At 42.6% G+C, this 16165-nt stretch overlaps 1 protein-coding gene across 1 annotated transcript in view; it reads left to right on the forward strand.

The window, feature by feature from the left end:
* The first annotated feature begins 4572 nt into the window (after positions 1 to 4572).
* Positions 4573 to 16165, forward strand: part of calb2a (calbindin 2a) — a 66277-nt gene continuing 54684 nt past the window's right edge. Inside the window, 1 exon segment of the mRNA XM_034177270.1 lies at positions 4573 to 4618. Within this exon segment, the coding sequence (XP_034033161.1) occupies positions 4588 to 4618 (31 nt within the window). The 5' untranslated portion in view covers positions 4573 to 4587.

The following is a 16165-nucleotide window of genomic DNA, read 5'->3' on the forward strand; positions in this document are numbered from 1 at the left end:
GAATTATGTGAGGGTGGTGCAGGACATGTACAAGGATAGTGTGACAGCAGCGAGATGCACAGGAATGACACACTCATTAAAGGTGGAGGTAAGATTACATCAAGGATCAGCTCTGAGTCTTCTCTTGTTCACCATGGTGATGGACAGATTGATGAGATCAGACACGAGTCTCTATGGTGTTTGCAGATAACTGTGGTCTGTAGTGAGAGTAGAGAGCAGGTTGAGACTAGCCTGGAGAGGTGGAGATATGGTCTGGAGAGTGAATGAAAGTTAGTAGGAGCAAGACTGAGTATGTGTGTGAATGAGAGGGAGCTCAGTGGAATAGTGTGGATACAAGGAGTAGAAGTGGTGAAAGTAGATGAGTTTAAATACTTGGGGTCAACTGTCCAAAGTAATGGAGAGTGTGGTAGAGGGGTGAAGAAGAGAGTGCAGGCAGGGTGGAGTGGGTGGAGAGAGGTGGCAGGACAAGAGTGAAAGGGAAAGTCTAGACAGTGATGAGACCAGCTATGTTGGACGGCTTAGAAACAGTAGCACTAACAAAAAGACAGGAGGCAGAGCTGAAGATGTTACGATTCTTTTTGGGAGTGAGGAGAATGGACAGGATTAGGAATTAACAATTAACATATCAGAGGGACATCTCAAATTCAAATTCAAATTTATATAGCGCCAATTCACGATGAGATCGCCTCAAGGTGCTTCATACAGCATAAAAATAGAGAAAACTGAATTAAAAATTTAAAACACAATAGCAAGACAAAACTATAAAAGAACAAAAGAATAAAAACACATCATAACACAATAAAACTAATGATAAAACAAGGAAAACAAATGAGTCTTAAAATGCGATTTAAAAGCTCCACAGTAGTCGACTGTCATATGTGTGCCAGGAGATCATTCCACAGAGCTGGGGCACGGTAAGAGAAAGCTCTGTGACCGGCAGACTTTTTATTCACCCTGGGAACACAAAAAAGTCCTGCACCCTGCGAACGCAGGGCTCGAGCTGGTACATAGGGCCTTACCAGGTCAGCCAGATAGGGAGGTGCAAGGCCATGAACAATTTTATTAACCAATAACAGAACTTTAAAATCCGATCTTGCAGCAACAGGAAGCCAGTATATGGATGCCAAAATGGGCGTGATGTGGTCAAACGTTCTACTTTGGGTCAAAAGTCTGGCAGCAGCATTTTGAACCAGTTGAAGACCCCTAATCCTGGACTGCGGTAAACCAGAAAATAGAACGTTACAGTAGTCCAATCTAGAAGAGACAAATGCATGAATCAAAGTCTCAGCATCAGCCGTAGACAGGATGGGAGGAATCTTCGCAATACGAGGTCTGTGAGAAAACTATCCGACCTTTTAATTTTTTTCAAAAACTATATGGATTTGAATCGTGTGCTTGCATCAGACAAGCTTGAACCTTCGTGCGTATGCGTGAGTTTTTTCATGCCTGTCAGTTGCGTCATTCGCCTGTGGGCAGGCTTTGAGTGAGCACTGGTCCACCCCCCTCGTCGGATTTTTATTGTCAGTAAAATGGCTGAGAGGCTGCCGCTTTGCTCCATGAATTTTTTTTCAGAAACTGTTAGAGACAGCCAGTTGGAAACCATTCGAAAGATTCAGATGGATTTCAGTGAAGATTCTGTCGGCGTAAAAAAAATAAAGCTGTTGTTTGGCTTTTAGGGTAGACAATGTCAATCATTGACCAGCGTTTATGAATTATTACACACCAACAACATATTGTTTCAGTGAAGATTCTGTCGGCGTCACACGGATTAAGGACTGTTAAAACCTTTTTAAAGACGGCGCACAGCGGTGGAGGGCGCGCGGCGCACCGAGCGGCCATTGACAGGCTGGAACGACCAGATCATTTCTAAACGGAAAGCTGTGTTGATACGGGACATCGTGTGACTACCACAGAAATGGCAAGAGAGCTGGACATAGCACTTTTGTGGCACATTCCAGTGTTACAGGAGATTTTGTAATGAAAGACGTTTGGAGGATTTCGCGCGTCGGCACGGAGCCAACGCGCTCAACAAAAAAACACCTCTGTGTTGGAAACCATTCAGAAGATTCAGACGGCTTTTGATGTGCCAATAAAGTGCTGATCCCATCCTCTTCTGAAACTTCTCTGCTAGTCACACAATGTCCTGCATCAACAGAGCCTTAAATTTGGAAGTGATCTGCTCGTTCCAGCCTGTCGATGGCCGCTCGGGGCGCCGTGCGCCCTCCGCCGCCTGGGAGGCATTTTTAATCCAGTTTTAATGGTCCTTAAGCCGTGTGATACCGACAGAATCTTCACCGAAATCCATCTGAATCTTTCGAATGGTTTCTATCTGGTTGTCTCTAACAGTTTCTGAAAAAATTCATGGAGCAAAGCGGCAGCCTCTCAGCCATTTCACTGACAATAAAAATCCGACGAGGGGGGTGGACCAGTGCTCACTCAAAGCCTGCCCACAGGCGAATGACGCAACTGACAGGCGTGAAAAAACTCACACATGCGCACGAAGGTTCAAGCTTGTCTGATGCAAGCGCACATGATTCAAATCTATATAGTTTTTGAAAAAAATTAAAAGGTCGGATACTTTTCCCACAGACCTCGTATTTTGCAAATGGAAGAAAGCAGTCCTCGTAATGTCTCTAATGTGGAGGTCAAAAGAAACGTAGGATTGAAAACTACCGCAAGATTCCTCACTTTATCCGTATGATGTATAACATACGAACCTAAGCTGAGTGCTAGCTGATCAAATCGATCATCTCAGGTGGGACGGTTTGGAGACAAAGTCAAGGAGGCGAGCTTGAGATGGTTTGGACATGTGCAGAGGAGGGACCCAGGGTATATAGGGAGAAGGATGCTGAGGCTGGAGAGTGGGAGGGAGGAGGAGAAGAGGGAGGACATAAAGGAGGTTTATGGATGTGCTGAAGTAGGACATGCAGGTGATTGGAGAGAGAGAGAAGGATTCAAAGGACAGGGTGAGATGGAAACGATTGATCTGCTATGGTGCCCCCTAATGGGAGCAATGAAACAACAACAACAAATTTACAGGGGGTTTAAAGGGAATCAAAGCAATAAACAAAACCTCCAGCAATAAAAGTACACTACAACAATGCACAAAAATACCACATTAAAGAGCCAATAAGAACAATAAATAAGTAAATAAATGGACTCACATTTTTATTGTTAATGGTTCAGACACTATGTCCATTTCATTTATTGTACAAGGCACATTTATTTATTCATCATCTATTTTGGGAATTTCACAACCCTTATGTTAAGTAACAGTACAGGCTGTGGTGTGCACATGTGCCTGTCCATTGTTAAACTCACTCCCAAGGAAACAACTTGTTACAAAGTGAGTTCCACATCCAGAAAAAAAGGTGTGACTTTTTTCCCTCTTCACAATACATTTTTTGACAGGTCCCTATGTACAGCTGTCACATAAACACAACCTGCACCATCCACATATGAGTAATATTCCTAAGCTTGGCCAAAAACCTAGGTATGTAGCCTATAAAAAACCTAGAGTGAATAGATGGTTTATAAAGTGCATCTCCTCGAGTTTGTTAACACAATAACACAAAAAAATAAATGCTCGTATCTTGTAATTCTGCAAAATAAAAGCATATGTAATGAGGATAAAATAATTAATTAGGCTTTGGCTAACTTTGATAGTCTGATGCGTTGATGACGTTTACTCCCTATACCTGCCACCTGCTGGACATATGTAGTATTGCTGCAGTGAATAAATTCATGATGTTAAGTTAAATGTAACATCAAATCAGGTTGTTAGTCTGTTGCACAGTAAACATGTGGTTGCACTCACATTCTTAGCTTTATATCAGTGCGTATATTCACATTCCACCATGAACAAAGATGTGTATTGTTAAACTAGATAAGTCGAATGTATTTATTGATGAAGTGATGTGATTAAATAACGGGTGTTAATCCTCGTCAGACCTATATAGAAATAGACTCCGTGTCTGAATAATACAGAGCTCTTATTTTGAGTAAAATAAAAGGTTAATGGATTTATATAAATGTAATGAATCACTTTTTAAAAAGCACAATAATCAGAAAGTAGTAATTTAAATCATGTCAAATGTAATGTTGGCTGAAGGTTTTGCTGTAACAGATGACATTTGGATCAAAATTTACACACAACGCATCATAACGCTGTCGTCTTTAAAACAGCTGAAATGTGTCGCGCTGCATTCATTAAGTTCACATCATATCATTCATTCAAGCTGAAAAGGTTAAAGACCAGAGGAATTCTTTAAGGGTTCTTGTAAGAATGAACAGAAGAACTATTTTAGAATCACCATCGTTTTATTTTCTGATTTTCATATTTATGAATCATATCTGAAATTCTCATGGAGGATTTCATTGCTTTTGCAGAGGTTTACTCCTACTTTTTTTCACATTCTTTCAGCCCCCCCCCCCCCCAAATTGCTCAACATGAACCTGATCCGGTACATTTGACTGGACTTCCTGTACGGGTTTTGTAACCTGTAAGGGGTGTATGCCCTCAATTTGGGAACCACTGCTTGAGATCTGAGGTTAAAACTTGATTCTAATGCACAACTGTATCTGCTGATGAAACTATTGACTTTCTTGACGGACGGACGTTGCTGCTTTTGCTCTGTTTAAATAAAGATGACTGTTATGTGCAGTGGAGGCGGAGTCTCTGGGCTTTTTCCACCAAGAGTTACGATGTTCTTCAGGGATGTGTTCTGGGTCCTATTCCGTTGATCACTTGCATGGCCTGGGTGTTGGTTGTTGGGTCGTCGGTCTCCAAGATCGAGAGATACTGACAAAAACTCATGAGGTTGCTGGACAGAGGTGTTTGGTGACACCTACACAGTGTCTTGTTGTCAGACCTGGACTCTAACCAGTGACCTAAGGTGATGTATTTGGTACCAGGTCTCTTTGGAGGATCCTTTGGTACCATATCCCTGTTTTGTCTGGTCCATCCGACCCCACCTCCCTACGTTCCAGAGGTGGGGATGGACCAGTTGTCTGCCTGGGTGGTTGTCATCCAGGACTCGGGACGTTTCTGTGATGGGTACAACCACACGGCACCAGCACCTCCTCTGAGACCTGGCGGTTACTGTTCAGTGGCTGTTTCTGCTGTAAACACCTTCATGAGCTTCTTTGTGCTGTGCTGGTCCACTCCAGTGTGAGAAATCCAAATATGAGAATTAAAGTTTGTTTCAAGGATAATCCAGATTTTATCTACCATCTGTGACAATCAGCAAACAGGAAAATAACACAGACACACAACAGCTCTTCTTCTCCATCTCAGCAACTTTGATTTTACCCTCTCAGTTCCTTACAACACATCAAAGATACGGCCCGGTTTTCTGCCAGACGCTGCCACAGTTCTCATGACAATTTTGTCAATTCAACTTTCAGTCTTTAATTTGGCACTTTCAAGGTTCATTTTTAAGCTTTTCCAGGACCTTAGAGCTGCTGTAAATGACAAATACATATATACACAAAATGACTATTTCCCTTTTAAAAACCTTGGTAGAAAATGTATTACGCTATAAACAACCAAATAAACAACTAACTAATGCACAAACTATTCAGTCAGATAGCTAATTCTTGTGAAAGAAATACATCTACAATTTCAAGCATTTTCAAGCACTTTATACAACATTTGAGTAATTTCAAACCTTGAAAACATTAAAATGAAAGCATTTTCAAGGATTCAAAACACTCATACAAACCCAGTAATATACTATAATTACAATGTAGTATATTTTAAAATTGACATTAGTTAATGACATAATTAGCATTACAAACTAAGAGTTAAAGTGCAAACGACATAAATTAAATTGCATCAGACGCTCAAAGCGCTTTACAATTATGCCTCACATTCACCCCGATGTCAGGGTGCTGCCATACAAGGCGCTCACTACACACCGGGAGCAATAGGGGATTAAAGGCCTTGCCCAAGGGCCCTTAGTGATTTTCCAGTCAGGTGGGGATTTGAACCCATGATCTTCTGGACTCAAGTCCAACACCTTAACCACTAGACCATCACCTCCATTATTTTGTGAGTGTCTGGAAGCTCGTATCAGACACACTTCAAACACTAAGAGAAGATAATGTGCTTGATATTGTAAAGACCCGGCTCTTTAGTGGAACAGTCCTGAACACATGACCCAGGGCACCGTACTTTACAAAAAGACATCTCATGTAAAGTCAGACAGATCTGGGTTCTTAATGAACGTAACGCATGCAGGAACTTGTTCAGAAGAAACCCCAAACAATGGTACAGTGATGTTTTATAGTGGGAGTTTTTTCCCCAGTACAGTGGGTGGACCTGTTCTCACAACCGGTTCCTATTGGCTTTAGAGCAACAGAGGAGTGACCCACCCATATTGCGTGAACAGCCCGTGATCAAAAAATGGATTATGTTAGACCATGTAGCTAAAACTAGTTCAAACAGAAGGACACAAAAGCAGGACCTTGGGTTGGCAACTCAACTGGTGAACCACTATACCCATTGTTATGCCTTCACATAATAACAAGAGAACTGAAGATGCTGGCAGTTACAAGTTGTGCTTTATGAGCGGATAAAAGACCTTAGCAAGAACACAGTGACCCTTCCCATGCAAATAAGAGATTTTAGCAAGAATGCAGTGACCCAGTGCAGACTTACTGGTATGGTAAAACCTAACCTTATATAACCTTAGCAGAAATATAACAATGTATTAAAATGTGTTAAAGCATTGGAAATAATTGTGCAGGGGTGGTGGCCAAGTGGTTAATGCGCTTGGTTTCAGTTCAGAAGGTTCCGGGTTCAAATCCCACCCCTGCCACATTTCTCCATGTAATGTGGAGTTGCGTCAGGAAGGGCATCCGGCGTAAAACCTGTGCCAATTCAACAAGCAGATCCACCTTGGATTTGCTGTGGCGACCCCAAGTGCAAACAAGGGAGCAGCCGAAGGGACTTACTAAAGCATTGGAAATAATTATATATGACATAAGTATTTCTAAGGTGAATATCAAGAATATATTTGGTGATCAGAACACACGTTTGAGCCAAATTAATAAGACGCAGACGACAATGGGTCTGTGTTGCAATTAAATCCGGACCAAGGTACTATATGTTAATGAACACTCCCTCCCACCCCCAACAGAACACATGCACTAAAAAAAATGAAGTGGGTCAGAACTATAAATCACTGAATGTGTTCAGTGTTTATTTCCATTTCAGACAAAAGCATGGGTTCTAACAGTTAAATAAGTGTTAACTAATGTGTTTAGGTAATCATTAGTAATGCTGTTCATGCTAAGGCAGTAAAACGATTAAACTAACAGTTAATTAAGTGTTAACTAATGTGTTTAGTAATAATTTATTAATGCTTGTTCATGCTAAGGCAGTAAAAGGATTAACTAACAGTTAATAAGTGTTAACTAATGTGTTTAGTAATAATTTATTAATGCTGTTCATGCTAAGGCAGTAAAAAGGATTAACTAACAGTTAATTAAGTGTAACTAATGTGTTTAGTAATAATTTTATTAATGCTGTTCATGCTAAGGCAGTAAAAGGATTAACTAACAGTTAAGTGTTTAACTAATGTGTTTAGCAATCATTTATTAATGCCGTTCATGCTAAGGCAGTAAAAAGTATTAACTAACAGTTAATTAACAGTTAAGTGTTAGTTAATGTGTTTAGTAACTTTATAATGATGTGTGTATAATTAATATTTAAATAATGTATAAATTAATACTTTAGTTAACATTAACACTCTAAATAAGTAATTACTAACACAGTTATGTCTTAATTCACTGTTAGTTAATGCTTACTACTGCATTAAGTGTAACGGAGGCCAGCAGGTGTTGCTGTGCAGATGTAGTTAGTAAACCTCACTCCCAACAGCTCAAAAGGATTCTCTGGTCACAAGGACAGAGCCCTGGGTTTTAGCCTTCTGGTTAGAGAGTCCGACTCCCATGCCAGAGCTCGTGAGTTTGCGTCCCGAGGGGAGCGAATGGGCGGAGTCATAACAAAACGCAAAGTGCAACCGCTACATAAGTAACGCTTATTGCAATGTGTTACCCAATTTTATCATGTTTGATTCAGTAATAAAATGCAGCTCTGAGTAAATAACTAAGTGACAGGTGGGGCAGATAAACCGATGTGAGCTGAAGTGGAAACAGCTGCCCAGTGATCAGGTCGCGGTACATAATTCATCTGCTGTTGAGATGGAGCTGAAATATTCATAAAAATAAACAACACAAACACCAACTGGGCTGAAGTTTACAGACTTACAGACACACACACACATTGACACACAGCCTTTTCAATGCAGCCTGGCAGCGAAAAGTGACGCTGCTCACAGTATATTCATGTGGTATGCAAATGAAGGCTCCCTGCTGCAAGTGAAGGCCGGTGGAGGTCAGGACCGGTGAAGACAGAGGACAGGTGAGACTCTGAGCGGGTTGGACTCTGCAGCCCTGCAGCCTGGCGACAGGAAGGTAACGTTGATCTGCCCGCTGTCGCCGCGCCAAGTGAGTCCAGAGCCCTCGATCGATTATTACAGGGTGCAAAGAGGAGCTGAGGAAATGGGGGGGCAGCTCTGCTGAGTTTACACTCCTAAAGACTCTCTCACACTCACACACACACACACACACACACACACACACACACAGAAGCGGCAGTGGTGAATACGACTTTTATAACTGCAGAAGATAATGGCAGTGAGGGAAAGTCTCCTCTGACTCCAGACGGATTATGACAGCACGTCACCGCTGCACACCGGTGGATCTGGAAGATTCCTGCTCCGCCTCTGTAGATGGGTTCAGTCATACATGATGACCCCCCACGTAGATCATTTTACACTCAAAGCTTGCTTCTCCGTGCATCAAACGTATCAAACGTCCACCACATGACAGAAGCATCTTGGGCCCCTGGATGACAACCACCCACACCAACCATACAGTAAGAACCAGGACTCCTGAAAGCTCTGATCCTTTGTTCTCCTCCAAATGTATCATCATCACTAATCATCTCTGTCTGGGGACAGATCTAAAAGGCCGAGGACCAGAGACGTGAATGTCCACTAGTTCAACACATTAACCGCACACAGACACACTTCCTATGACTGAGTGAAGAAGTCACTGAACCCAGGACAATCACAAACCCAGAAACTCTGAATCCTCGCTCACCTCCTCCAGTGCTGCAGTCAGGGCGTTCGCTGGTACCACGAAGATCACAGCATCATCCGTGAAGTGTGTCCTGTAGTAACCATGGTAACCATCAAGGCCCAACTGGAACTCTGAACATGAGAGGGCTATCAGGCTCTGGTGAAGCAAGAAGTCCTCAATGGTGGATCAGGTGAAGGAGGTGATGACTCGTAATTTAACGACTGTGAAGGTGGATGAGGCTGCGGGAGGTCCTCAGACCCTGATCGTCTTGGATTTCCCAGCCAACAGACCAGGTTCAAGATCTGTCAAGGACTGTGTGCTTGTCTGTGTGCAACAGCATTCCCATGTTAAACAAACAACCCACAGATGGAGCTCTTTCTGCGTCCACCATCCGTCAGGGACTCAGGACGATCTTCCTCGCCACAAGTAATCCTGATTCCTACATAGCAAAACGAGAAGTGTTAAAATCTCAGAGTCAAGTATTTACCAGTTTCTCAGAGTTAATCATTCAAATCACTGCAAGTATAATTTAACTCTCTGAAGGTGTCATTTGTTTAAGGTTGAGATTCTCAGTGATGATGATGATGATATTGGGGTTACCTCTCAAACCAGAAAATTGTGGAGTCAAATCCAACCCAAGGCATTTGTCTATGCTGGATTTATAACAATACCTAAATAATTACATTTAGATGTAGCATTATTGATAAGTTGGTGGAATAGATTCAGAACATCTCAAAATGGCATGAAATCCCTAATTCGGCAATCTCATGTGGCAAATCAAAACTTCTGGGCACCATGCACGGCAGAGTCCAAGTGAATGGGTGGAAGTGATGTAAAAGAGCTTTGAGTGCTGGCCTCAGACTGAAGGCTTCCACTCAGAGACGACTTTAGGCACAGACATTTTGTATCATATCAATGTTTCGTCCACATGGAACCAACATTTTCCAAGCCCGAAAATACAAATTTTTGAAAACAGCTCCCAGAGTGTATAAATTTCAGAACAAGGCTGTAGCTTTTTTGTATCTACAACCAATGCACAACTCTTGTGATTTGATGATGTCATTGCCTCTCCTCTCTAACTTTAGCCTTAACCCCGGCTGCAAGGTGTCACATACAGTGCATCTGGAAAGTATTCACGGGGCTGCACTTTTTCCATATTTTGTTACAGCATTATTCCAAAATGGATGAAATTTTTTTTTTTCCCAACAAACTTATACACACAATACCCCATAATGACAATGTGAAAAAAGTTTTTATGACATTTTTGCAAAGTTATTGAAAGTTAAAAATAAAAAAAATAACTAAGAAATCACATGTACATAAGTATTCACAGTCTTTGGCATGAAGCTCTAAATTGAGCTCAGGTGTCTCCTGTTTCCACTGATCATCCTTGAGATGTTTCTACAGCTTAACTGGAGTCCACCTGGGGTAAATTCAGTTGATTGGACATGATTTAAAAAGACACATGCCTGGCTACATATAATGTCCCACAGGTGACAGTCAGAGCACAAACCAAGCATGAAGTCAAGGAATTGTTTGTAGACCTCAGAGACAGGATTGTCTTGAGGCAAAAATCTGGGGAAGGGTACAGAAACATTTCTGAGCACAGTGGCCTCCATCATCTGTAAATGGAAGACGTTCAGATCCACTAGGACTCTTCCTAGAGCTGGCTGCCCGTCTAAACTGAGCGATCGGGGGAGAAGGGCCTTAGTCAGGGAGGTGAACAAGAACCTGATGGTCACTCTTTCAGAGCTCCAGCATTCCTCTGTGGAGAGAGGAGAACCTTCCAGAAGGATAACCATCTCTGCAGCAAGCCACCAATCAGGCCTGTATGGTAGAGTGGCCAGACGGAAGCCACTCCTTAGTAAAAGACACATGGCACCTGAAAGATAAGAACAGGAGAAACAAAATTCTCTGGTCTGATGAGACAAAGATTGAACTCTTTGGCATTATGTTTGGAGGAAACCAGGCACCATCCCTACAGTGAAGCATGGTGGTGGCAGCATCATGCTGTGGGGATGTTTTTCAGCAGCAGGAACTGGGACACTAGTCGGGATTGAGGGAAAGATGAATGCAGCAATGTACAGAGACATCCTGGATGAAAACCTGCTCCAGAGCGCTCTTGACCTCAGACTGGGGCGACGGTTCATCTTTCAGCAGAACAATGACCCTAAACACACAGCCAAGATATCAAAGGAGTGGCTTCAGGACAACTCTGTGAATGTCTTTGAGTGGTCCAGCCAGAGACCAGACCTGAATCTGACTGAACATCTCTGGAGAGATCTGAAAATATCTGTGCACCGACACTCCCCATCCAACCTGATGGAGCTTGAGAGGTGCTGCAAAGAGGAATGGATCAAACTGCCCAAAGATAGGTGCACCAAGCTTGTGGCATCATATTCAAGAAGACTTGAGGCTGAAATTGCTGCCAAAGATACATCAACAAAGTACTGAGCAAAGGCTGTGAATATTATGTACATGTGATTTCTTAAGCCTTGGTCTCATGAATAATAAAGCCATGAATAATGAGCCCCATATGGATTTGCCAGAAATTTCAGTGATTATTTGAATAATGATCCACATAAAAATCTATCATGTATCTGCTATGTGCCTCTAAGTACCTCACATGTGCCAGGTATCAGCCTGTAATCAGCCACAACCGACCTGTTATTTGAGCCCCATCCAGCCTCCAATGGCTCATGTTGCCACATATGATCCACATATGATCCATGTAGCGCCATGTAATGTGACGTTGGTGCACATTTAGGCATGGGTTTGGTCCAAACCTCCAGCCCTCCCCACACTTGGTCCCTTTAAAGTGTGAGTTTTCAATTCACAGCATGCATTCAAGATGTCACATTTGTTAAATGCCGTCCAAACAAAGACATTCCTGCACAGTCCAGCCTGTGTGCACATCTGTGCGTCAGGCTGCAGTTCACCTCTGCTCCAGAGTCATTGAATGCGCTTCTTCTTGCTGGCTTTATTTCTTCTGTGGCTCACCAGTGATCCAGTTTCAATTTTTCAATTTAATTTTCATTTATATAGCGCCATATCACAACAAAGTTGCGTCAAGGTGCTTCACACAAATAAGGTCTAACCTTACTAACCCCCAGAGCAAGAACACAGGCAACAATGGTAAGAAAAAACTCCCTCTGATGATTTGAGGAAGAAACCTCAAGCAGACCAGACTCAAAGGGGTGACCCTCTGCTTGGGCCATGATACAGACACAAATTACAAAACAATTTACAAAACAAATGTACAGGAAATGCTGTTGGTGCACAGAACAGGAGGGCTTCAGAAACGGATGGAGCCCCACCTCAAACAGAGAGAAAAAAACAGTATCAGACACTGGAAAGACAACAAATGCAGTATAATTTATTAGCATTAAGCAACAAGAAAAGCAGAAGAAATATGAAGGTGACCAGCCAATAGACTTAAGCTTCATTAAAACACCCAGAATTTAGATAAAGTTGAGGCTGCGGCCCATCCCGTTTACTAATAAAATTAATTTAAAAGAGTAAAAAGCATAGTAACATACTTTTACAGTTTATACAGAAGGAATGAACATGCAACTGTTTTACCAAGCTATTACAATATAAGCATTACAAATATTTACCTTTTAGGCTGTTCCAAATACGTTCTCCACCTCGGCGCATGAGACCGAGACAGGAAAAAAGCTCCAAATGTCCTCTGTGATTCCAGAAGTGATTAGGGGTGTTTTCAACTGCTAAGCTCTGACAGAAAATGATTAATCCGCTACAAAATAATTATTTAATATACAGCATCTGATGCACAAAGCAGGTGGGATTGTTGTGCGCAAGAGGGCTGAGCCAAAATAGCCTGTCCTGTCCCCCGCCATGTGCTCGGATAATGGGCTTTTAACAGCCTTGTCCTCACTACAAACATGCCTCTACACTCTAAGAAATGAAACACATGGGTTGTAAATGTAATAAATACTATTATTTTCAATATACTTGGAATTGTTTATTTTAGGGATCAATCAATCAATCAATTTTATTTATATAGCGCCAAATCACAACAAACAGTTGCCCCAAGGCGCTTTATATTGTAAGGCAAGGCCATACAATAATTACGTAAAAACCCCAACGGTCAAAACGACCCCCTGTGAGCAAGCACTTGGCGACAGTGGGAAGGAAAAACTCCCTTTTAACAGGAAGAAACCTCCAGCAGAACCAGGCTCAGGGAGGGGCAGTCTTCTGCTAGGACTGGTTGGGGCTGAGGGACGAGAGAACCAGGAAAAGACATGCTGTGGAGGGGAGCAGAAATCATCACTAATGATTAAATGCAGAGTGGTGCATACAGAGCAAAAAAGAGAAAGAAACACTCAGTGCATCATGGAACCCCCCAGCAGTCTAAGTCTATAGCAGCATAAATAAGGGATGGTTCAGGGTCACCTGATCCAGCCCTAACTATAAGCTTTAGCAAAAAGGAAAGTTTGAAGCCTAATCTTAAAAGTAGAGAGGGTGTCTGTCTCCCTGATCTGAATTGGGAGCTGGTTCCACAGGAGAGAAGCCTGAAAGCTGAAGTCTCTGCCTCCCATTCTACTCTTACTGTTATGTGTCGGACGCAGCCCGGAGAACCGACCAGCGTTTGAAGGACCCAGTATAAAATAAGCAGAGCACGGTACAAAGGATAACAGAGTTTAATAAACATAACAGTGATGTGAAAAAATACAAACAAATAAGTGCGCGGTCTGGCGTGGCGGATTTGTGGTGTGCTCCCAGCAGCACAAAACGGTCCGGAGCCAGAACCAGTTCGGACCCAAGGACCCCGCCGACACCCCCCAGGTGGCCGCGACAAACCGAGTCTGTGAAAGAAGGAATCCTTATGTGAGTCCACACTCAACACACAGAGAGACCACTCAAAGGTGTACAAAGAGCAAACACTTCCTGGCTTAATTGCAAATCAGCTTCCCACCCTGCAGGCATAGAACACCCTGTTCACAAAACTCCACTGCAGTGGAAGCTGATTTAAACGACCAACATACAGCTCAATATAATAAAGGTGTGAGGGACACCACATTTACTGACTGTATAAATGTTAGTCACAAAATCTAACGTACCTCAGGAAGTGTGCTGACGAGCGTGAGACCTCACCCCCTCCTCTTTCACAGACCATGCATCAAACCTGGACGTTCTCTGCATCCACTGATGATGAGATGGCTCTTGAGACGACGATCTCACCCGTCTGGTCACAAGGTCGAGTCTCTGGCAAATACACACTGTGTACTCCATTCTTAAATGCCACCATGTTCCAATCCATGTAGATGCACCACAGCTGTGAGTCCTGACGAGCCGCAGGTGATCAGCCTCAGGTGATCAGGGTGAGGTCCTGATAAACTCAGCTACACAGCCACTCAGTCCCAAATGCAAGCCACCTGGAAGGAAAAACAAAAGACAGAAACAAAAAGGCAGCCAGGCCCCCCAGCCATACAACACTTACAAACCCTAGGAACTACAAGTAAGCCTGCAGTCTGAGAGCGAAGCGCTCTATTGGGGTGATATGGTACTATGAGGTCCCTAAGATAAGATGGGACCTGATTATTTCAAACTTATAAGTAAGACGAAGAATTTTAAATTCTATTCTAGAATTAACAGGAAGCAATGAAGAGAGGCCAATATGGGTGAGATATGCTCTCTCCTTCTAGTCCCCGCTAGTACTCTAGCTGCAGCATTTGAATTAACTGAAGGCTTTTCGGGGAACTTTTAGGACAACCTGATAATAATGAATTACAATAGTCCAGCCTAGAGGAATAAATGCATGAATTAGTTTTTCAGCATCACTCTAAGACAAGACCTTCTAATTTTAGAGATATTGCGCAAATGCAAAAAAGCAGTCCTACATATTGTTTAATATGCACATTGAATGACATATCCTGATCAAAAATGACTCCAAGATTTCTCACAGTATTACTATCAATCAATCAATCAACTTTTTTCTTATATAGCGCCAAATCACAACAAACAGTTGCCCCAAGGCGCTCCACATTGCAAGGCAAGGCCTTACAATAATTATGAAAAACCCCAACGGTCAAAACGACCCCCTATGAGCAAGCACTTGGCCACAGTGGGAAGGAAAAAACTCCCTTTTAACAGGAAGAAACCTCCAGCAGAACCAGGCTCAGGGAGGGGCAGTCTTCTGCTGAGACTGGTTGGGGCTGAGGGAAAGAACCAGGAAAAAGAGATCGATCACTAATGATTAAATGCAGAGTGATGCATACGGAGCAAAAGAGAAAGAAACAGTGCATCATGGGAAACCCCCCCACAGTCTACGTCTAAAGCAACATAACCAAGGGATGGTCCAGGGTCACCCGATCCAGCCCTAACTATAAGCCTTAGCGAAAAGGAAAGTTTTAAGCCTAATCTTAAAAGTAGAGAGGGTATCTGTCTCCCTGATCTGCATTGGGAGCTGGTTCCACAGGAGAGGAGCCTGAAGCTGAAGGCTCTGCCTCCCATTCTACTCTTACAAACCTAGGAACTACAAGTAAGCCCGCAGTCTGAGAGCGAAGCGCTCTAATGGGTAATATGGTACTACGAGGTCCCTAAGATAAGATGGGACCTGATTATTCAAAACCTTATAAGTAAGAAGAAGAATTTTAAATTCTATTCTAGCATTAACGGGAAGCCAATGAAGGGAGGCCAACACGGGTGAGATATGCTCTCTCCTGCTAGTCCCCGTCAGTACTCTAGCTGCAGCATTCTGAACAACTGAAGGCTTTTAGGGAACTTTTAGGACAACCCTGATAATAATGAATTACAATAGTCCAGCCTAGAGGAAATAATGCATGAATTAGTTTTTCAGCATCACTCTGAGACAAGACCTTTCTGATTTTAGAGATATTGCGTAAATGCAAAAAGGCGGGTCCTACATATTTGTTTAATATGCGCTTTGAATGACATATCCTGATCAAAAATAACTCCAAGATTTCTCAACAGTATTACTAGAAGTCAGGGTAATGCCATCCAGAGTAAGGATCTGGTTAGACACCATGTT

This window comes from Thalassophryne amazonica, chromosome 8 (genome assembly GCF_902500255.1).
Source record: "Thalassophryne amazonica chromosome 8, fThaAma1.1, whole genome shotgun sequence".
NCBI lineage: Eukaryota > Metazoa > Chordata > Actinopteri > Batrachoidiformes > Batrachoididae > Thalassophryne > Thalassophryne amazonica.